Source organism: Ailuropoda melanoleuca, chromosome 2, assembly GCF_002007445.2.
Source record: "Ailuropoda melanoleuca isolate Jingjing chromosome 2, ASM200744v2, whole genome shotgun sequence".
In the NCBI taxonomy this organism is placed as follows: Eukaryota; Metazoa; Chordata; class Mammalia; order Carnivora; family Ursidae; genus Ailuropoda; species Ailuropoda melanoleuca.
Window position 1 is genome coordinate 155,144,185 of NC_048219.1, and position 24,568 is coordinate 155,168,752.

Genomic DNA, 24,568 nt, shown 5'->3' on the forward strand with positions numbered 1-24,568 from the left:
CAAATATTAATATTCTCCAAATGTTCTTTTTCGGTTACACAGTATATAATTTCTCATCATTCACTTAATGAATATATTTTGAACAAACACAAATACCAGGCAGTATGTTAGATCCTTATAAATAGCCCCTGCCCTTGTAACAAATACAATAGAGAAGACTGACCCTTATCAAATAATCATACAACTGTGTAAAGCATTGTAATTGCACCATAAGGGAAAAGTACAGAGTGCCAAGAAAATTTATAGCAGGGACTTTATCTAACTGGGGTGGTGGGGAAGGGTGGGGATATCTTTCAACAGAACTCTAAATGATGAGTACAAGTAAACTGGGCAAAAGGAATGTATATGCAAATAGACTTTGGCAGGATGGGGAACCCTGCTTTTCAGAAATGGACAGAAATCTGTAGTGTGTGGAGCAGAGAGTAAGGCAGACAGTGACAACATGAAGCTTCAGAAGTTAGGGGTCAGGTCATGACAGAGACTCAGAGTTTAAGGATTTTTATCTTTATCCTAGGAGATACCACTGAAGATTTTTAAGGGTGTGTGTGTGTGTGTGTGTGTGTGTGTGTGTGTGTGTGTGTGTTGGCTGGAGCGGGGGAGAGTGAGGTGACATATTCAGAGTAGTATTTCAAACTGACCACTCTAGCTCTTTGGGAAGAATGGCTCAGAAAAGAGCAAGAATGGAAGCCTGAAGACCTGTTAGAAGGCTATCGAAGGACCCCAGGAGAGAGGTAATGATAATGTGGACTAGTGTAGTGGCAGTGGAGATGGAGAGAAAATGTATTAGGCTCGCGGCTTTAAATAGAGCAAAAGCGCCAGTTATTTCACCAGCAAAATGAATTTATTTGGGAATAGCAGAGGAATTGTGATTCGGGACTGGCAAACTATGGGGAATCAGAAGCAAGTCTGGAGAACAGGGGAAAGGGGCTTGCTTTTATCGGTGAAGGGAGGAAGCTGGGAGGTACTGCTTCGCTGAGTTCTTATTAGCTGGGCTGTTGCTGGTCAAGGAGGAATCCTTCCTTCCTCCTGCTGGGTTATGTAAAACAGGCTTCTTTCCAGTTGGAAAATTCAAGGGATGCTTAGGGCAACTGGTACTTCGGGAGAGCTCCCCCTTCAGGGTTTTCCAACTCTGTTTTAAATTAGGTTTCTTTTATTTTCACAAGGCGAAATTGAAAATACTTAGCAATGCCAGAATTCTGGCATGGTGAGGGAGAGAGGTGTCAAGAATGACTCCCAGTTTCTGGCCTGATTAAATGCATGGATGATGGGGCTATTGCCTGAGAGGGGGGACACAGAACATAAACCAGCTTGGAAATAGAAATAACATACTGAGCTACAAGTACCTCTGAAACCCAAAAGGAAGATGGTGAGTTAAACATTTATGTATGCATTTCTCGAGCTCCAAGGCAAGATTTGTGCCATGTCATGCATTTTGGAGCTATTACACATAGGAATTACAACTGTGGCATCGATAAGGGTGGGTGATGACAGAGTATTGAGTGTGAAGGTAAAGAGGAGAAGACTGATCCCTGGGGAATACCGATACTTAAATTTGGATAAAATGATGCATTGATAAAGGAGCCCAGAAAGAAAAGCTGCTCTTGGGTGAGCCACCCATTTTGATTTAAAAAAATCAGCTTACTGACACGCCTTGTGTCATAGACTTCTGGTTGTCATATGGTATCATAGCTTTGGTTTACCATTGTTGGAACTCAGCCCCTGAATTAGCCTTAAAGAGATTAATAATACACTATATTGAATTTAACAACTAATTGAATTTAAATAAAATAAAATTTAATAAAAGAAAAAAAAGCAAAATCAGAAAAGAAAAAGAGATTATTCTTAGTCCCTCCTGAAAGCTTCATAATTTCAAAGAAAAACAGTTTTCTTGAGATGCTCTTTATTCATAGTGGGATAGGGAACCTGCAGAATTTCTTTTTTCCCCCCAGAAATTTTTGTACTTGTTTTCAGGCATATAATATGATACTATTGAGAAGGGATGTTGCCTACAATTTACCTGAATCTCTTTTCAATTTGGAATAAATTACATTCAACTTGGCCATTATTTGCCAAATTTTATGTTAAGAGTTTGGGACTTTTTTTTTTTCATCATTCTTATGCTTTCTTTACTATTTTTCTCCTTTTTCTTCATTTCTATTAATTTTGGGAGTTGTCAATTGTATTTTTAATAAATTAGTAATTAACGAATGTCACCATCCTCCCCAGATATAGATTATTTCACTTTTGACCGTGTAGAGTTGGAGGTATCAGTTAGACAGGAAGGTAAAGAAGTCCACTAATATAGTGGGACCTATGGATCTAGATCTCACACAAATAATTTGAGGGCCTTTGGAATTGTCTGGGTCAACCTTGCTTTCCTGAGCTCTACATAAGTGCTGGTATTTCTATAGCTAGAGATTATTAGTGTTTTTGACTTCACGGAATCACCACATATTTCTGGTTCATCTATCTGAATTTGTACAACCCGTATAGGTTGGACTTGAAGTTTTAATACAAACAAAACTCACAAATGTCTTTAGGTACATAAATATTCAAATGGAAGATGTAAAGATCAAATAATAACCAATTTGGGAAAAAAACAATGTTGTGAAATAAATATTGAAAATAAAACTCTGAAATCATTTAAGCTAAATTCATATGTGATATACTTGGAAACATACATTTTATTATCACAGTTTATTCAGCCATGAAAATTCAGTTGCTTTTCTCTTTTTATCAACAATACTACCCTGAGATTTTTAAGGGCATAGACAGTGATAATTAGTGTCGGTGGCCTTTGTGTGTGATGTTGAAAACTGATTTTCGTTTCTGAGCCATTATGTACACAATGGAAGGTACTTGTTTTATCCTTTAAACAAATGGCAAAAAAGAATACTACAACGCTTTACTTTTCACCATTGGATGTAAAATGGATCTAATATGTTCAAAGGAATTTCACAAAACGAAAACCATTGACATGACAAAAGCGTGCATTTAATTTGATGCTTTGCAGAGATACATGACTAAGTTGCGTGCGTGGCTTGGCCTTTGGGATGGTCCCAGCTGTTTATTTTTAAAGAAAAAATAAAAATGGAGCCAACAAATGCAATTAAGGGGAAAAAAAACCTTGAGACACAAGGGGACCTACATGTTCTGGTCTAAGAAACATGCAAGTATCACAAAACATTCCAGATACAGTATGACAGATGAACAATGAAAAGGCACTGGAACAATGCTCCTTCTTTCAGAAATGGGAAGTCTAACAATTACTTTTTCACAAATGGTATTGATGAAACCATCTTTATTTTTAAAGAATTTTATAGAAGGAATTTTAGCACCATCATTAGAGGACAAATAATAATACATTTTAGCCCTGCCTATCTCCAGTCTTGGAATAATAACAGAAGCATAGCACCTTTTAGTATCTAAAATATAAACAAGAATAGTAAGTCCATCCCAGCTTCTAGAGATGAGGTAGCTCATGCTAAGAAATGTTGGGTCACTTTTCCTACGAGAGTTCAAAGCCAAATGTTCTAATTCCAATCATCACATTTGCTCAGAGTCAGCTCCACAACTTGAGTTTCTAAATCTTTTTCTTCATTATAGGCTCCAGGATGATGAGATTGTACATGTGGAAGACTCTCGATTTTGGGTCCTGGACATATGTTTATAAAGTTGTACATGTAAATTGTTTTGCATTCAATGTCTTCTTAAACAAGAAAGTGCAAATGTATTCAATGGTATATTCATGTAACTTCTATCTATGTTGATAGATTGAGTCAAGAGGGAAAGATACCTTTAAATTTGAATGACAAAAGTCTAAACTTACCACACTTAACAAAAATTTAAGATCACTTTGTTTTCCAGAAATTCCATTGAATATATATTATTTAAAAATTCTATTTAAGACAGTGAGAAACTGATGTGTTTTTTTTCAAAGTTCTCTTTAAAGAGTCTTTCTGGTAGTTAAACAATATCAAGACATACATGTGGGTTTCAATCACAAGGATAAACATTTTGATTTCATTTTTAATTGATAATCTGGGAATGAGAGGTCACAGAAGGGCACTACTTTCTATTTTTCAAACTACAGCCATGTGAAATAAACATGTGTTGTGGTTGTACATACCCCACTCTTTAAGCTACCTGCCAGGAAGAAGAATTTTCTCATAAATACTAAGCAACTTTGTCATTACATTGAAATAAATTGAAGAAAACCGAGATTCATTTATTCAATCAGTTTACTTTTTTAAAAGGTGGTCATTGTCACTGGTCATCTCAAACCTAAACTGCTGTATTGAAAAATATTTTAAATCAATTAAAACTTGAGGATTGTAAGTAAAATAAATATTCTGAAGGATAAGGAGGCCAGGCACTTAAGACCATATATACAATGCCGATGCAGGATCAGCCATTACTTCAAGAGTCTCAGGATCAGCTTCAAACAGTCAAAATTCTTGTGAGTGGGGTGGTCACTGATGGTGGGGGTGGTGCTCATGTCGATGTATCTTTGCTTGCTTTACACAAAACAAACTGGCCCAATTTCGATGCCAAATTCTTGGTCTGTGCTACCAACATCCACAGGGGCAAGATCTATGATGGGTAAGCGAGCCACATTCTGTGTTCTATATTCAAAGATGGTCTTGCCCACATTTCCATTTCGTTTCTGGAATTAAAGGGTGTAATGGGTTAATAGTACAGATAGACAAGTTATTCCAAAGACGTTAGACATAAACTTCCAAGCCAAATTCTATAACGTGAAAGCAATGATTTTTAGAGCACTACTAACATCAGGTTAGGTACTGGCAAGGCTGGCAGGCATTTCCTTCGTGCTTTAAATTGAGGAAATGCCTTTTGTTCTTTCACAGCTTCCTAAATGGTCACTAGCATAGATTATGAAAGCCTTTTTGCTTTTCGCAAATGAAACTCTAACTCATCATTAAATATTTTCCCTTTTTATATCTATATATGCAAGTGAGGAGACATATAGATCAACAAAAAAATGGAAGCGCTATCTCAGATTGATTACATGCTTTAGAATCAAGGACTTCTAAGCCTGGAACTGAGATTAGATGAAAGTGACTTGCAGAAGCAGCACAGAGAGTTTGCAGAAGAGCTGGGTTGAATCCCAAGGACCCAGTCCTTTGTCAATTATTTTGTATTAAAACTTCTTCCACGCTTCATGGACTAACACACATTCATGTTTACCCTAAAGAACAAGTATAAACAAAGACTGCCCCCGCTTCTGCCATGACAGTATTTTTGTCAAAAATAAATTTCTTCTTCAACCAGATCAATAAAGGTCAAAAGTACTTACAGAGCAAGTATCATGAAGAACAATGTATCTGAATCTAACATTTCCCTCTGCTTTGATTTCCAAGTCATTTGACCCTTTGAGAACCACAGCTTTCTTGAGGTTCTTGGCTTGATCATCCATGTATCCTACACTGTTTTTACAGATGTAAGTAATGTTCTGGGAGGCTTCTTTTGATAGAAGGCGCAAGAAGGTCATTTGAGTAATGGCTGCATTAGGTGACTGATGATCTCCATAAACAAACTAGAGAAACAAAGAATCTTTGTTATGCGAACACTGAAGGTTTCATAGTGCTCTGTGTGTGTGTGTGTGTGTGTGTTTTGATGTCAGACATCAGTTTTGAGGAATATTATTTTTATTCTTTATTTAGCAACACTCTTTACCTATACATAAAAATATTTTGAAACTTCTATGAATATTCACAAGTAAGAACCTCTGTCTTACTACCCCAAACAAAAGGTAATGAAACTATTGATAATTACAACTCATCAGAGAAAGTTTAAGTATTTTTGAAATCTGCTTCTCTATTTGTTTAAAAAATCTTAGATATTACTTTTTAGAAGTTATACTTGAGCACCGATTTAATCATGTGTCAAAAATAATTCCCTGTTTTTATTGCTAAATGTAATAAGAACTGGGACTCAATTACTGGCTTAAAATCTCTAAAAGCCCACTGTTACATACAGGAAATATAAATTACGAAATTTTCATTAGCTAACAAAAGCAGATAATCAAAAATATTTTTTTTTACAGGCTCTTTTCTACTCATCTTCTATTTTGAATTTTATTTTCAATGCTCCTATTTAACCTTTTTACATATTATATTAACTAAGTTACATTTCCTTTGGGTATATTTAAATTTTAAAATTTCCTACTCATTAAATAATGGTAGGTTCTAGTGTATCCTATACACATCCATAATGTCTCATTATGTTTGCTATGAACGTGAGTTCTGAGGAAAGATCAGAAGCAGAGGTGAGAGGAAAATTGCAGTTATGCTGCCATCAGGAGATTCAGAATGAAATATTCATATCATAATAGGAAGTGGCAGGGCTGGTTAGGAATCTAAATACAGGACCATGAAAGAAACATAAAGGAGACTGGACTTAAATATATTAAAAGAATTTATATGCAGTTGACCCTTGAAGAACATGGGTTTGAACTGCATGGGTCCACTTATACACAGAATTTTTCAGTATATACAGTACTATAAATGTATTTTCCCCTCCCCATGATTTTCTTAATGTATCTTCTTTTCCCTAGCTTACTTTATTGTAAGAATATAGTATGTAATATATATCATTCAAAATACATGTTAATCATTTGTTTATGTTATGGATAAGGCTTATAGTCAACAGTAGGCTATTAGTAGTTAAGTTTCGGGGAGTCAAAAGTTGTATGCAGATTTCTGACTGCACAGATTTTTGACTAATTTTTCTCCCTAACCCCTGTGTTGTTCAAGGATCAACTATAATTATAAAAATGACTTAGGTTTAAATAATACTACAACGTTTACATAGTGATTTAATTATTAAAAATACTATTATGGTAACGATCTAGTATTTATTTGTAGCTTATCAGGTACTAGATACTATTTTAAGCTCTTTATGTTCACACAGAGACTGTGAGATAAATATTATCACTTTCACCTTATTTTTTAAATTTTTAAAAAGATTTATTTTTTATTTGGGGGGGGGCCTGGGTGGCTCAGTCGTTAAGCGTCTGCCTTCCGCACAGGGCGTGATCCTGGTGTTCTGGGATCGAGCCCCATATCGGGCTCCTCTGCTGGGAGCCAGCTTCTTCCTCTCCCACTTCCACTTCCTGTGTTCCTTCTCTCACTGGCTGTCTCTCGCTGTCAAATATATAAATAAAATCTAAAAGAAAGATTTATTTTTTATTTGAGAGAGAGAGAGCCTGCATAAGTGGGGGGAGGGGAAGAGAGAGAGTCTCAAGCACACCCCCTCTGAGTGTGGAGCCCAACACAGGGCTAGATCCTGGACCCTGAGATCATGACCTGAGCTGAAACCAAGAGTTGGACGCTCTACCAACTGAGCCACTCAGGCTTCCCGTCACTTTCACTTTAAAATGGCAAAACTGAGGGGCTCCTGGGTGGCTCAGTCATCAAGCGTCTGCCTTCAGCTCAGGGTGTGATCCCAGAGTCCTGGGATCGAGCCCCACATCAGGTTCCTCTGCTAGAAGCCTGCTTCTTCCTCTCCTGCTCCCCCTGCTTGTGTTCCCTCTCTCACTAGCTGTCTCTCTCTCTGTCAAGTAAATAAATAAAATCTTTAAAAAAATTAAAATAAAATAAAATAAAATAAAATAAAATAAAATGGCAAAACTGAGGTTCCAAAAGGTTAAGTGACTTCCTGAGGTCACAAAGACAGCAAGAGATCCAGCTGCTAGTCACCAAGGTCTCCTGATGCTAAATATAATCCATGTCTTTCAACTGTGGCAAGATCCTTTTAAGTATACTCGACAGTCACTGTCACATACATTAAAGGAACTAATAGTAAAAACAATTACTTTTCCACATTCCATCAATGGGAAGATTATCATTCAAAATTTATGTTAATATAATTCATAGTAAAATTTATTTATGTAATAATAAACCTGGTCAAAAATAATAGCATAGGCCTAAATAAAAATAAAATACAATAAATAATGAAAAGCAAAGAATACGATTTTTAGTAGGCATATTAAAATACCTGAGATCCTCTATTCATATCAAGACCATACCAAACAGGCTTATGGTCAGAAGATTTGCTGGCCCACCAGGTCTTACGTGGTACGCTGGGTGGGTTTGCTGAAATACATGTTTCTCCTGTGTCCATGTTGCAGTAAACTTTGATTGCATCTTCAACAGATCCCTGGTTAGGATCAATCCAGTACTCACCTGTTTTCCAAAATAAAAATACGTGCTAAATAAAGAGAATTTCAAACATGATTATGAGTCTCTAAAAGAATTAAGGAGGGTTTGAAGATAGGAACTCACTGTTGAGGGACTCTTTTAAGAGAGAGTATCTCAGTTCAGGAAATATTCTGCAGCTAAGGAAAAAGTAACTGTTACACATCTGAGTGCTTTCTATTGCCAGGCACTGTTCTAAGGCACTTTGCCACATCCTGGGGGCTCAAAACAGGCATGGGAAGGAAACATCATTATACCCATTTTATAGATAGGAAAACTATACCAAAAGGAGAAAATCCACAATAATTACGTGGCTTTGCCAAAATGGATGTGTTCTCATTAAATTTAGAAAGCCAATATTTTAAAGCAAAAGATCACTGGAATCCAACAAAATAGCATATTGTTAAAACTATGAGTAAAGAAAGGAAATGAGTGGAAATACAATCAGGATGCTATAAATAATCTCTGGAACAACGTGAAATGGGATCATTAATAGAGTATGCCCTCTTTTATAATACTTATCATCTCATCCTGTAATTTTTCACGCCATTGGCTGTCCCCACCACTAAAGCATAAATTCTGTGACAGGTTTGCCATTTTCCCTCTTGTGTCTGTCACTTGAGTAGAGAGTCAGCAAAATATTTAGGGATGCAGTTGAGGACACAGTCAGGAAAAAAGGACCTTGCTCAAATGGGCAGGGGTCTACTCACCGCTCTGCTTCGCAGAATGGCAAAGCTTTAAGTCATCACACGTCCGGGCTGGATGCTTTTTAGAGCCATCAGGACTGCGCATGGTTTCAATCTGACTACTGAGTGACTTCAGGGTAGCGTGGACCCCTGGGTCAGTTTTGTTTCTGTCATCCGGAGCTGCCTGGTCTTCAGTAAACTCTGGAAGTGGATCCGGAATGCTCTCATCGTAGTGACCCATGATTTCTCCAAGAGCAGCTGTAAGGTGACCAGGGGGACCGGGGGGACCAGGTGGACCAGGCTCACCAGGAGGACCCTAATTTTTAAAAAATCAGAAATGCAGTTAATATATTTTTTTGGTTTTTGTCTTTCAACTGGACACAAAGGCATTGATGGGACTTGGTATGTGGGGAGTTACAGTGTGATATCCCAGTTTGATGGTACTGACAGATCAGTGACCTCATGACTCTTTTTAAACTAGATGGCTCTGGCCTGCTCCTGTAACTTTCCAAGCATGAGAAATGATGCATAACTTTTATCAGGAAACATATCTGCAATTCAGCATCTAAGACCAATAAAAATCAAAGCACAAAATATTTGCTCTGATATTTACCTTGCAGGTGCAATATATTTTATGTTAAGAATGTGTAGATATGGACATTCAATTCCAAGCTGTTTGGGGCAAGGTAAATTAAATATTTCAACAGGATTTATGGACAGAAGCTGGAGGAAGAGATGCAGAGGAGTCATGGGTCCTAGTTCTGTAAGACCTCACATCTATATCAGGGAAATGCGTGCAAGAAACACCACCAAAAGAATTTCCCCTACTTCCACATATGGAAGAAAGTACAGAAAGTCTTTTTATGTGGATTAATTAATGTGTAGATCAAATTTCTGTACTAAACGAAATTGAAAAAAGTTCTCTTTAGCTGTTTTATTAACACAAATACACAGCTCTCTTACTTGTCTGCCATACAAGAACTATTGGAGTAATAGGGACATAATAAGCACAAAGAGTGGCAGGGGCTTGGCAGTGGATCCTCGCTATCAATCCCTTCTAGAATATCCCAGGGAAGAGCTCAGCAACTTGAGGGGATCGAGGGATAGCCTGCAGAGATATGTAGTCCACATTTCACGTAGGGAGCACAGTCCTGGCCATCAGGGGGCTGGAGCTCTGTATCAGCTGCGCCATGGTAAGTGGCTCTGGACAAGTTGCTTCGACCTTCAGTGCTAGCCTGGCCTCACCCTCAACAGACTGGTAAATCTGTTCGGCTTTTCTCCTTTTAGGTCATATTGTGATTCTATGCATTCCTTTATGCTAATCGGGGGAAGAGATTTTTTTTTTCTATTAAGGACCACCAAACCACAGAATAAAGTCAATCAAGAGTCACGTAAGTCAGAGGTATTCCAATTTCACATTCCCAGAGACACAGGTAGGAAATATTTCCATTCCCAGAGAATGGAAATTCCATTCCCAGAGAAACAGATATGAAATATTCCTCTTGACCAGAGGAAAAAGGAGGCTATTCCATCCATATAATAAATAAGAAATAATTCGGTTTAATGGTAATATCAGTAAAGGAAAGAGACAGAATAAAGAGGGAAAGGTAAAGAAGACCAAAGAAGAAGAAACAGCACAGAGAGACACATAAACTCACAGACAGACACGCACACGTGTGCGTGGCAGAAATAGGAGGATGTTTCCCAAATTCCTGATGTTTCCCAAGTCAATACTATTGGAATTTTTCATAAGAAGTTTTCATTTAAATCCTCTCTGAATGTCATTTTCAATAGAGAAAAACTTTAATTTCATACTTCTCCCTTTCCAGAATTTTCGTGAATGACTACCCTCATCAATCTCACCTTTAGTATATTTATATTGCCATTTAAAGCAAAGCAACATTTTCATAACTTTAATTATGAATACAGTCATAACCTGCTATTTTCTCTCATTGGTGTCACACGAAGTCAAGGCTTTGGTAGCTTGGACCCTAAATTTATATACTCTGAATAATCTGTATTAAAATACTTGAAATAGTTACTTATACAGACAAGCTCTTGTGTGACTTCTAGGTTTGTTTCCAGAGTTCTTTTGATGTCTTGTCCACCATGCTGCACAGATGTTCCTTGGATAGAGTCCAGCTCCGGGAACCAACAGCATTACTTGCATGCAAACCCCTGTGATTACCTCAGGTCCTGCTTCTCCGACACTGCCCCGCACACCAGGAGGACCGATAGGCCCAAGTGGTCCAGGGTTTCCTTCTTTACCTGAGGGACCAACTGGACCTGGAGGACCCTGCCAGAAACAAAGACTGTATTTTAGATTCTATGAAGGAAACTTTTTACCATGACTATGCAATCAAAGAACTGTTTTCCTTACAGAGCTATCACAATTGTCCTGCTGACAACTCATTCAGTGTCCTGCTGACTAATCAACGGAGTTCTGGCTCCTTAATGTTCACTGTTTCATCACACATGAATTCCCCATCTATCCATGCGTGGTGAAAGAACAGCATCAGTCAAAAACTTTTATGGGAAGAAGGCTGTTTCATCAAATATCATGTATTGTAAAGTTAAATAGAAATTTAATTAATTAGGACTAAGAAAATGACAGAGGTATGAGTGATTAATAGAAGTTAAATTTATGTGCTTATTCCCCAGGATCTCATCACATCCTTGTTATATTAATACCACTCTTCTCAATGTTATGTATGATTTGTTTACACTGTATTTAGACATAGTGGAAATTCTTTCCAAAGATTGTCCTAAGTAATTATGTGTGTCAACTGTCTTATGACATTAGTGATCTATTGGAGGCAGCATTGATACCAATGTAGAATTTTTAAAAGTTTTAAATATTGGTTTCATTTTATTATTTGCTTCTGAATTAGCCTTATGCAAACTACTTCTGAAAGTATCTCAGTTACTTAATGGAAAAAAAAAACATATCCAGCTTCAAAATCTATTTCTACCTCATAGTAAGTGTTACTGTATCTTCTCAAAGAGTTCAGTGAAATTTCAATGAACACAGACTAAGAAAATGAAGTAATTGTTCAGTATATACACAGTGGGCAAAAGATTTTAATGTGGGCCCATCGAAGCAATATGTCATGTTTCGGAATATTTCTACTTAAAGGTAATTGCTGAATGGTTTGTCTCATCCATTTGCTGCCAGCTTCGGGGAATCTGGGCCGACTCCAGCTTCAATGCCATAAAAATGATACTCAAGCCCTGGCACTTATGTCACCAAAAGCTTATTATTTACATCTGCAACTTAGGTTTTGTTACTTACTCTTGGGCCAAATGGTCCAGGAATTCCAGCACTGCCTTGTTCACCATTTGGACCCTAAGTAGGAAAAAAGTAAAAACTGTTGCCAAAATATTTACAGTTACATTTTGCCATTCTCAGCTTTTAAAAATGTGCTGTCACTGACTTTACCAGCATAAACTAATTTCTTGAAGTCATCAATCTCTACAAGGTCTATATGAGTGACTAATACTAAACCGTAGAGTAATGGCACATATATCCTTTTGCTTTATTTCTTCCTACAAAATTACAGAGCTATACGGCACATTATAATAGGTAACAGGGTAATTTAATATTCAAGATATGTTTTCAAATGAAAATAAGATACAAAAAGTCCGACCAGTTTATGGACAAATAAATACTTCTGTCAAAAATACCTGTGTATTTTCACATGGAAGGCAAATAATTCTTAAAGGAATAACTTACAGGAGGTCCAGGAAGACCTTGAAGACCAGTGAAGCCCCTGTGACCCTTCTGACCTCGGTCACCTCGGTCTCCATGATCACCTTTGTCACCTCGAGGTCCTTGGGGTCCCTAGGAATAGGGTGATGGCATGGACATTGCTTGGTGAGACTATAATTTACTGTAATTTTAATTTTTACAATTGTATTTACTACACTTTTGAATACTATACAGTAGTCCCCCTTATTCAGGGGGGATATGTTCCATGACCCACCGTGGATGCCTGAACACTATATACACTATGATTTTTCCTATACATATATACCTATGATAAACTTAAATTTATAAATTAGGCACAAATTAAGAGATTAACAATAATGAGTAACAAAATAGAACAATCACAACAATATACTCTGATTAAAGTTATGTGAATGTGGTCTCTCTCTCAAAATATCTTATTGTACTGTACTCACCGTTCTTCTTGTGATGATGTGAGGTGATAAAATGCCTATGTGATGAGATGAAGTGAGAGGAATGATGTAGGCATTGTGACGTAGCATCAGGCTACTACTGACCTTCTGATGATATGTCAGAAGGAGGATCATTTGCTTCCTGACTGCAGTTATCCGCAGGTAACTGAAACCCCGCAGAGTGAAATGGCGGATAAGGGGGAACTAGTGTATGAACTAGCATAGTTACTTATCTAAATAGAATTAGACCTAGAAGTTTTTGTCTATTTTCCTCAAGGAAGGAAGGTGATCACTAAAAACATAATATATATAATAATGCTTTCCTAAAGATTCAGTTTTTAAAATGTTTACCCTGCATTCATACGAAAATAATGTATTTTTTAGTTTGATCTAACCTATCTGAAACATTTTCCAAAGACTGTATTTCACATATTATGCTGATATCATTATGTAAAAATATTGCCACCATACATAGATTCTTTTAAACTGGAACATGAATTCTTATTTACTTATGTTACCTCTAGGAAAGGAATGTTTATTAAATTTGCACAGGTAGATAAGCTAACTGGATATGATAGGTGGGAGTATATTAAGGAAGTTGGGCATATTTGAAAGTTGCTAAGAGAGTAGATCTCTAAAAGTTCTCACCACATGAAAATAAAATTTGCAAACATGTGAGATGATGGATGTCAATTAAACTTATTGTGATATTGTGATAATCACTTCACAATATATACAACATCAAATTATTGTGCTATGCACTGTAATAATGTTATATGCCAATTATATCGCAAACTTGGGGGGAAATAAAAAATTGGCAAAGTCTTGTTCAAGCAAATGGAAGAGGAATACCATCATTAAGTCACTCTCCTCTAAAGAAAACACAAAGAAATGCTTGTTATCCTTATACCTGCAATATCTATACCCAAATCCATCAATCCTGATCCTGAGAAACTAAAGAAAAAAGCAATAATTAAGCACCTTCTTGTGGGATAGAAACTATGTATAAAGAAGAGGTAAAAATTATCAGATCAATCTGATCAGTCTTGGGCTACCTTTTTGTTTGTTTGTTTGTTTAAAGTCTTAGAAAACAGGAGCAGCTCCAGGAATCCAGTGGTTCACAGTAAACATACAAGAGGCATAGGGTCACCTACTATAGGGACAGCTTCTGTTGTATTTAGTTTTCCTAAAAGATAATCCAAACTCTATCAGTTTGACTTTGGAGAATGGAAAATATCATCAAATAGACTGGCTATCAGGTTAATTATTTTCTTATTAGTTTCTTGTAATTTTGCTTGGTTCTTTCTCTCTCTTTTTTATTTGGACATCCTAATTGTCAAACAGTATGGGAATCTTTTTATAATAAAAGTGAGAATAGATCTTAGTTACTTTTACATATTTTATGTAATAATGCAAATTTAAATACTAAAATCAGCCTGAATGTTTTCATGTTAGAGAAGTTCTTTTGTTTTGGGGTGTCCTAAAATTTCATAATTGAAAATAAACTAAACCAGAGAGCACCTATTTAAATGATTAACTAAAATTCATTTAATCAGGAAAAATAGACCACATTGTTTTTGTAACTAGTTAGAAAATCATTCATTTGACATGCCATATAGCTATGAAGTTTTCGCCAGTCAGGCTCAAATCAAAGCTGAGAATTATGACTTAATAACAGGCCATGAATTTACGGCTATTATTTTTCTTCATCGAATAGATATTAATTTATATAATGAGTGTGAAAGGAACATGGCCTATTAGGTGCCCATCAAAGATGATTTATTCACAGTAAAACATCTGTATAACAATCATTAACATGGGAGCAATTGCAAATAGCAAAAAGATCAGAACATAAGTAGGGTAGTCTAGCTGAAAATAAAAAATATTTGACTATCACTTTTCTAGTTGACGAAGATATTTCAAAACCATTTTCCTATGTGATTTCTAGAAAATCTCTAAAAAGGGCACTATTATTCCTATTATTTTGAGAGAAACCTGTAACTCTAAAGATCTTTATTGATTACTGAAAGAATTCACAGTGAAATTCGGAGGACATATCTTAAAATTATAAAAACAAATACAAACTTCTGGGTATTAATATTTTTGTCCACAGTTTGAGGAGCTTGCTAATTTTCATTTATGAGTCTTAAATTGCACTCTATGGGAGTATATATATTTTCTGTGAGAAGATTTTTATTTTTAAAGAAAAACAGAACTTACAAGTAAGCCACGTTTTCCAGTTCGACCAGGTGGTCCTATAGGACCCCGAGAACCCTAGAAGAAATTTTCACAAAAATCTGTATGTAAAAAATTATGAATACACTAAATAGATACAGAATTCAAAAATACGTAAGTTGGATACTTATATATGTTTATGTGTATCTATGTGTATACTCTTATGGCTAATTGATTAAAATCAAGCTATTGTCCTTAGGCATAAGAATGCACTCACTACAACTCCAATGATACGTCTTTATTCAATTTTATTAATTGACTTCACTGACTGAAGATCCCCTGAGTGGATTACGCGAAGACGTTTACTTGCTTAAATTTACCATGATGCGTACTTACTACATTTCCTATAAATCAAAACATCTTTAGATGATGAAATTCAAAGCATCAGGGTTTGTGAATATCTATTAGAAATCAAATGTTTTCCATTAACATTAAAACAGTGTAAGTCATAATTGACTGCTTATCCTTCTTTGTTCAGAGTCCTTAATCAAGTGCGCATGTATGACTGTGCCTGCGTGCATGTAGCTCGCGATATGGCACACTGATGTTTGTAACTGTCAGGGTGAGATGAACTCTCCTTACCGGATCTCCTCTTTGTCCTGCATCTCCTGGGGCACCAACAGGGCCGGGAGTTCCAGGGGCACCCTGAGAGCCTGGCAGACCTGCAGGTCCAGGGTCTCCACGATCACCCTGACAAGAATAACCATGATATTATTCTTTTTGTATTTATCCCAAACCAATGGCATTCTATATGCTCATGTTATTCATGGTAAAAATATATACCTTTTTAAAACCTGATTTTTATTATTCAACTTATATTTTACTTAAATATTTTACTTATATTTACTTATTAATAAATCAAACTGAAAAGAATAAGAATATTTCCCCCAATTTCAGATGTCCTCCCTCCCCTCACTCTCACCCTATGACTCCCACAGTCAAGATTGCTGGACTATAGCAGTGTCACCTCCAGAATTTAGCATGTTTCTTACATAAGCAGTTTTCAAGCGTATCCATTCACTTGGGATAAACACTTTCCAGAGTATGAAAACTGGGAAAATTTTAAGGAAACCACTTTCTAGATTTTCAACTCCACATGTGTTCTCTCAGAGAACTCATCTGAAGTATCCTTCCCTACTTCCTCTTTAACAATCACCCCTTTCCCATTTTATGAAAGAAAAAGCATTCATATCTATCTGCAATCTTATTATCTTGCAATGCCCTAAGGAGTGAACACCTCTGCGCACCAAACTAAGGACTTCCCCAGAATGCACAGTTCACTTGAGAGTAAAGCAATGAGGTATTTGGAAAGAGGCTGCTCTTTATTTTATCCAGGTGACCCAACTATGACAAGTCTCCAAATCTTGATTCTCAAAATGATACCAGGGAATACATCAGCAAAATCTTTGAAGACTACTGCATTGTACAATGTATACTGACCAAGGGAAAAACCCAGGTGCCAAGAGAATTTGCATTCCCTGGCTTGATGGTAGACGGAGGAAGGGCTTACTCTACAATTCCTCAAAACTCTTTCTTTTCCTTTGAGTACCTATAAGATACTCTAAACATGTTATTTAATGCACAAATGTCCAATGGAGTAAGTATTAATCCTATTTAAAGTATTTGAAAACTGAGGTTCAGAAAATTTGTTCAAGGCTGCACTGCTGGTTACTTAAGGAATCAAGGTTCCAGTCAAAGTCTGTCTAACTTTAGAACCCATTCTACCACACGAGCTCTCAGAGTGAAAAGAGTCATTGTGTCATACTGATTTTTTGCCTTTCTGTGGATTGATATGTGGTTTGAGACAACTGTGTGACTACCCAAAGGGGCTGGGAATTCAGAAAAAGTTGGGGATATTTTCAGTTCAGCATATGTCATGAAATTTAAAACACATCATGGGATATACAGTATATAGAAAGCCACATGGTTTATTTTCTCCTGGGGCATTCACTTCAGTTGATGAGCAGAGAAATTTAGATGTCACCCAGCTCTATTTCTGCTTCCATACTTTTGGGAATGAGTTTGAAATTTAGACTACTTCATATGTATCCTCATCCAAAGCCTTCCTGTTGCATCAGATATAAAAGCAATGTGACTTCCTACAATTAATAAGAAATGCCATCTTACTCTGCTGTGTACTCAAATCTCATTTCATTGACAAGATCTATCTAAATTATGACATTACTATCAGAAAAATCAGGGCTGTCCCAGAGCTATGAAAGAAAGGGCAAATGTTACTCTTTAGTATTACAAAGATTTCAAATTTACATTACTGCAGATTTTCTTTTTTTTTTTTTTTTAATAATTAATTTTATTTTATTATATTATGTTAATCACCATACAGTACATCAGATTTTCTAATCAGTGAAACTGCTCTTACACGTTCTCCAACAGCACCATCCCGTCCTGGAGTACCATCATTACCAGCTGGACCCTACAAAGAATGATGAGAAAAGAAAAATGAGTTAACTGAATAATGAAAAAAATCTCATTCCAATTGCCAGAAAAATTATAGCATGTTTTCCACCTCTCTTCTATAAAGTATAAATTAGCACTTATGGAAATCCTAGTAGAAGAAAGTCTTCTGCCATCTTTTCTATTACTTGGAATTGCTTGTAAAATTATTAACATGTTCTTACTTTTTTTTGGTGCCAAATTTAATACAGTTTTATGGAAGATATTGCATTTTCCACTTACAATCCAGTACTTATAAAATGCAATGTTATTTCCTTGCCCTGGGCACATATTCCATATTCAAACCTTAAGGATGCCCAGTTATTTACTATGGCAGTTCAACTTTAAAACTATCATGGAATTTGCTACAAATTTGGGTCCTTCAGTGCTTTGTGTGGAACAATACTAAATCCATGCTCAGGTTGGCTTAATCAACCTCTTCAATGGTGGGACTAGAGGAGGCAGCACCAGATGGAGGAGCCCCACCCCTCAAGGAACTCCCCCCTGCCAGGCACTCCCTGCATGCATCCTGCACTTAATCTAACTTCTCCATTTCTATTTTTTTGTTTTAAAACAGGAGGGAAAAAAATCCTCAAATCCCTTGAAAAACATAGGCAATAATTTTATTTTCGAATTTTATTTTTTGTTTGTATCACCAGTGAATGGTTTTTCTCACTTTCGTATCTTAAGCTTATCCAAACAATATCCTTAAAGTTTTAAAATAAAACAACTGGGTTTAGGTATGAAATAACTTTTCAGAATATGCATTCTTCTCTCCTTATATTACTTCAATTTTTTTTCAAACTATGTTTTTGTCATTTGATGAAAAATTGCCCTGAAAGGTATTGATTGTTTCAAGAAAATGTGACACTGTCTAGTGATTTACTCATGAAAGCACTGAACAGAGAAGATTCCAACATATAACTTCTCAAATCACTTTTCAAATATTGATTTCCTCTCAAATGAGACTCAGGGAACATGACATGCATAATGTTACTTTATAGTGATATTTAAGTAGAATGATCTCTCCTTACTTTTCTCTTTTCATAAGCTGTAATCGTCATATTAATCCTATTACCATGAAACTTGGCAATTTTGAAAAATATGCCATTATAGAATGAAATAACAAGGAAAAAGATGAATGAACATGTCCTTTCGCTTTCAAATCAATTTGGCAACAATTTAAATCAACTAAAATACTTGACTTCAGACTAGATGAAGTCAGTGCAAAGACCCCAATCTTACTACCTTCTCTGTGGTCATTTAAACAACTGTCTAGGGAAGTAAAGTACATCAAGTAACATCACTAAGAAACTTTAGGTAAAATGCACCATCGATGTCTCTTTTTTTTTTTTTTTCACCATCGAATTCTAGATTGATTTCTAAATAAAAAAATTTCCCCTGACACCCAGATCACAAGAGGAGAGTTATTTTCACTGTAGCACTCACTTCGGGTCCAGGCTCCCCTACGGGGCCATTTGAGCCTGGGGGTCCCACAGGTCCAGGCGGACCTTTATCTCCCGGTGCACCAGTAGGTCCTACTTTTCCTGGTGTGCCCTGAAATAAGAGTATAAATATGTCAACCACTTCTGAAGAAATGTAAGAAAGCCAGTCTACATAAAGGCTACGTTTAGTCAAGTGGCCCTTCAGTCCCTCCTTCTAGAATATTAATTATCCATGATCCCACAATTTCCATGTCACTGTAGTACCTTCTTAGAGGCATGTTCTCTTCCTATCACATTCATTATGACATATCAAAGGGATTAAAAGCATCTTTTGCCACAAGCCTCAGGTGTGTATTTTGGTTCTAGTCCCACGTGCTAGACTCGATTCTGGCTGCCCGAATGGAATCTGCATCCGTGGTAAGACACGCTCATCCGCACGCACTCCTGCTTCATCTACTCTATTTCTGTATCCCGGCGCTCGCGTTTCGCTATCATATTGGGAGATTTTACTTCTGGGTCCTTGGCTCGCTTCTGATAACAGTAAAATCTTCTCTAACTCCCAGTTTCTGGTTTCAGATCTCTACCCACATTCCCCCAGTTCCAAGGTCCCAGCAGTACATCTGTCTACATTCCATATAAAAACATCATTTTTTCCCCACAAGCATGTAAACTTTTCGCAGTAAAATTTAATGTCTTCAAAGCTAACAGTAAGTCCAACTTTTATCCACGCTGTAGGGAACAGGAGTCTCCTAGGCCCTCCAGGGAAAGGGAGATGACTTTCAGAGTCGTCTTTACAGTTCACCCCACTTTCACCTCCAATGCTACTTTGGCTCAACTGCTTCTTCCCTTTGATGGTTTATGCAAACTTGCCCTCTGAACTGTGAAATACGGATGTCTTGGTTAGGCATGTTTATTTAAAAAGAGGCTACCTACTCACCAGAGGAGATTATCCCCCTTCTCTAGCTCCATTGGCATTTTGAATCTTTGAAGAAAGATTTAGAGTCATCCAAAATCCATATACTCATTTGTCTACTTCTCTGGTCCCCGGGTTAAACAAATAGATTTTTCGAAGCACCTTTGCAAGGTGCTTAAGTAAGGAATTTGACAGTTAAAGTCAATGGTTTTTAAGATAGTCAGAATTTGTGTCTAAAAGAGACTTTAAATCTACTAGGGAAAAAAATAAATAAACTCTCTCTTTGCAAATTATAGTGCACATAATCAGATGAAATATTGACAGCCACGGCCACTCACCGCTGGGCCTGGCAGGCCGGGCATGCCTCGCTCTCCACGCTGCCCCGGCATACCCACAATTCCTCTTTGTCCGGTGGTTCCAGCTGGACCGGGGGGACCATCGGGACCCTAATTTTGAGGATAAGCTACAATTAGAAATTCTCCAGGGCAAAACCATATGCAAGGACCATATCACAGCTTTATAGGTTTTTCAGTACAAGAAAAACAATTCTGTTTCATAAAACCATACTATATATGAGTAGTCATAATTTACACTCCACACAGAGCCTTTAACATTGTTTAAAGGTGAAAGCGGCTCATTGATTTCCAAGAAACTTGAAGAGTAATGTGAACACTGATGGAATGAAAAAGGTAATTATTCAGGCAATTATTTTTCCTCTTTTTAAAAAGACAAAGAAATTTTTTAAATAAAGAAAAGAAATAGTAATCTAGCTAAATACATTAGTGTTTTGAGACATTTAGATATCAAATAAAATAATGTATTTTTAAAAATTTTCTTTATGCAGAACAGATATTTAACAAAGAATGTTCTCTTGTTTTTGAGCACCACACCCATTACTGTTATATTTTATACTTGTACATACACTTTTTCTTCTAGAGCAGAGAATCGTAAATTTAAAACATATAGGGCCTAAGGATTTATGAAAGTATGCAGGTTACTGTATAAACAGTTTCTTCATGGCAGTAAATATTACAGATATCTATCAGTAAATATCTTTATTAGAGGTGGCCGCAAACCAAGATGCCAAACTTACAGGTTGCCCATCTTCTCCTGGGTCTCCTTTGTCTCCTGGGCCACCAGGGGGGCCAGCTGGTCCTCGATCTCCCACTCGTCCATGAGAGCCAGGGTCCCCGCGAAGACCTGGGGGTCCCTCCTTCCCAGGTTCTCCTAAGGGCCCTGCAGGTCCTGGAGCTCCCTAGTATAAGATAGAAAGAAACTCAGGAGGGCAAAGTCAAATCTACTTTAGAGGACCTGATGCAATGACCTCTCGGGTCCATTTTTCCTGTTAGATAATCAGTCATTCAGTGGATTTAAACAAAATTAAACAAAACACAGCTGCAGATTCATTTCCCAGGAGAAAATCTAAATTATTTGCAGACAATTACCTTTGGCTCAATATCAAAAGCGTGTTGAAATTAACTTGAATTTTCAAACTTCTTAAACCTCTGTTCCATCAATGAATATAGAACATTTTATTCTGTCTGACCTGATCTTTTCATGAAAGAATAACATTTATTAAACGAAGTTCCAGAGATGCTTCCTAACTGAAGGAAGTGGTTATTAGCAAATAATACTGTTGGAATTTAGTACTCAAATGGAATAATGGTCAAACAGTGGGGCTAAAAAGGACTTGTAAATAAGCACCTCCAAGACACACTGGATGATTAAAGAAGAATTTGCTTTGACAAGTTACCAGTGTGTATGAATTATTAGGATAATGGTTATTGACATGGATTAACAAATCATTAAGGGATTGAATAAAAGAATAAACAGTAACTCAAATATATATGTGTATCTATATAATGTGTACGTGTGTGTGTGTGTGTGTGTGTGTGTGTGTGTGTGTGTGTGTGATTACTCTACTACCAGTGATTTCAATTACTGATTTGACTTACAGGAGGGCCTGGAGGTCCAACTCTGCCCGCAGAACCAGGAAACCCTGTAGCACCCTAGAAATGCAAAATCCTATAAGCAAGTTTAAAGTAACTAATAATCACTTATACTTTCTGGGATCGATTTTTTCACAGGGATACCTAGGCTTTAGATTCCCTTCCTTGTTGTACACAATAGATTTTTATTGTATCTCTGTTTTTGAGAATGGATATGAATTAATTAGCAGGAAGAATGCTATTTTTTCTCTTTCTACTTTCCATTTATCTTGAACATATACAAGTATGTTCAAGGCTAGCGCTAGAACCACAGTAATCCTTCTCATACGAGAGTCCTGCAGAGCAGATTCCCATTATTCCTCACCTCTTCCATAGGTAATAATATTCTTTATGTTATATAGGAAGCAGCTGGGTCTCCAAGATCATAAAACTAATTGCAACCCAGATCTCCATTTACGTGCCCATTCCACAACAGTTTACTTATACAAGTAAAAACTTGTTGTTATAGCTTCAGATTAACTTTAAAATGGCCATCAAGTGCCAGGTGTCTGTGACTAGCTGCGTGTAATTCCCAGAGCCTCAAACCAACTTACAGGTGGACCCTGAGTTCCTCGGCCACCTTTGAGTCCAGGAACACCATTAGGACCCTACACGGAAAGAAATGAACAAAAGATCACTATAGGAAAGCAAAATAGGCAAACACAAAGTCTAAAAGTTGGGCTCATGACTCAAGTTTTGGTGTTTGTTTTTCTTTGCACTTACATGAGGGCCTGGGGATCCTGCTAGACCTTGTGGTCCAGGAGAGCCGGCATCTCCCTTCTGTCCTGGCTCTCCGGGTTCCCCTTTCACTCCAGGCTGCCCATCGGGACCCTGCATCAATTGCATAAATAAGCAATTAATTATAACACTTACAGACAAGTTATTTGACAGTAATTATTACCGACATACCATTTAACCATATATTGTTAAATGGTGCTTTGTAATCAGTATTAAAACTCAGAAGAAAAAAATGCCCTAATGAGATCTTTGAAGATAGTCTGAAAAAATAAGTTATCCCACCACATTTTTGTAATAACAAGTAAGTATAGAATTTGAAGTAGTGCAAACTCATCCATTTTAGTGCCAGTCATGAAAGAATGTATGGGAAATGGGAATATTGCCTAGAAAACTATAAACTTTCCAGCATCTTTAATATACCTTCAATATGACAATGATAATCGATTAAATTTATTGCTAGAACAAGAGGAGTGTTCACTGTAAATTAGAAATACTAGAAAATTATACCTGAGGTCCAGCAAAACCAACAGCCCCAGTGGGGCCATTTTCACCGCGAGAACCCTAGGATAAAGCAAAGATTACTGTAGCTTTCACATTTTATTCTAAATGAGAACAGTTTTTAAAAATAAAATTATATAAATTTGTAGTGTCTTGAAATGTGTATATAGATGATTAGATGTATTTCTTGAGGAAACCTTTTAAGGGTGATATAGAGATAAGAGCCATAGAACGAAATTTCCAAGGTCTGAAGTCTCTAAAACATTTCTTAATTATTTAGTAAATGAGCAGCTTACCGAGATTTAATAGATTGCATAGAAATAACAGACTGGTAAGTTTTTGAGTTTAATGAGAGAAGTAAACGCTGAAAACTAGTAAGTTATAAATAGCCTGAACCAACAGGCATGGTTTTATATAAATATCAAGACAAAATGATGAACTGTTTTTCTGCTCAATCCCGTTCTAAAAAAACATCAAAATACTGTCACTTACAGGATTGCCACGGGAGCCAGGAGGGCCAACTAAACCTCGGGGGCCGGGTTCACCCTAGAAAGCAGACATTAGATGGTTAACGTCCAAAGCAGGAGCAAAACACAGTGTAAATGGAGGACACTGAGTGCTGTGTGCAGGGCAGATTGTGGGGAGAACTCTGAGATGATCTGGCCCAACTACCACATGTTATGAAAGAGAAAACAGCATGAGAAAGAGCTATCATCCAGACTTCCTGATTCTGAGCCCACAAAACATCAATTTATGATACTACCTTTTCTCCAGTGGGACCTGCAGGACCCGGAGGACCCAAGGGACCTGGAAGACCCTGTCAATGAACAGAACACAGACATACTGAAGAAGAGAATGCATGGAATTCTCTATGGTTGAACAAACAATCAAAGAAGGTAACATTTTGTTATAGCTTAGCTGACTTGCAAAACATTGTCTATAATAAATGATATAATCTGTATATTCTTGAGATTTTTCTATTTACCCTAAAACAATTTCCTGGATGTTCTCCACAAAACGTTTTAATCTCTTTCATCCACCTCAACTCATCCCTACATAATACTGTTTTTAAACATAAGTTCTAAATTAGTGCTATTCTTCTATAATGTTCCTGTGTTTCTTGGCCTGTTTAATTTTGAAGTTTGAATATAGGTTGAAAAAAAGCTTTTCTTCTTTTGTATAGAATATTATATTCTTAAATTATAGGGACAAA

General features: G+C 36.7%; 1 protein-coding gene across 2 annotated transcripts in view; it reads right to left on the bottom strand.

The window, feature by feature from the left end:
- Positions 1-2,795: 2,795 nt before the first annotated feature.
- Positions 2,796-24,568, bottom strand: part of COL5A2 (collagen type V alpha 2 chain) — a 134,993-nt gene continuing 113,220 nt past the window's right edge. The window contains exons 36-54 of one of the 2 annotated variants that reach the window (XM_011224218.3): positions 24,119-24,172; positions 23,848-23,901; positions 23,365-23,418; positions 22,843-22,950; positions 22,674-22,727; positions 22,087-22,140; positions 21,225-21,386; positions 20,470-20,577; positions 19,223-19,330; positions 17,700-17,753; positions 15,902-16,009; positions 15,305-15,358; positions 12,639-12,746; positions 12,198-12,251; positions 11,094-11,201; positions 8,930-9,221; positions 8,020-8,207; positions 5,318-5,557; positions 2,796-4,666 (exon numbers count right to left, since the gene is read on the bottom strand). In XM_011224218.3, coding sequence (XP_011222520.1) covers positions 4,520-4,666; positions 5,318-5,557; positions 8,020-8,207; positions 8,930-9,221; positions 11,094-11,201; positions 12,198-12,251; positions 12,639-12,746; positions 15,305-15,358; positions 15,902-16,009; positions 17,700-17,753; positions 19,223-19,330; positions 20,470-20,577; positions 21,225-21,386; positions 22,087-22,140; positions 22,674-22,727; positions 22,843-22,950; positions 23,365-23,418; positions 23,848-23,901; positions 24,119-24,172 — 2,109 coding nt within the window. In that variant the 3' untranslated portion in view covers positions 2,796-4,519. The remainder of the gene's footprint in view (positions 4,667-5,317; positions 5,558-8,019; positions 8,208-8,929; positions 9,222-11,093; positions 11,202-12,197; positions 12,252-12,638; positions 12,747-15,304; positions 15,359-15,901; positions 16,010-17,699; positions 17,754-19,222; positions 19,331-20,469; positions 20,578-21,224; positions 21,387-22,086; positions 22,141-22,673; positions 22,728-22,842; positions 22,951-23,364; positions 23,419-23,847; positions 23,902-24,118; positions 24,173-24,568) is intronic. The other variant, XM_019799062.2, reaches the window with a different exon arrangement.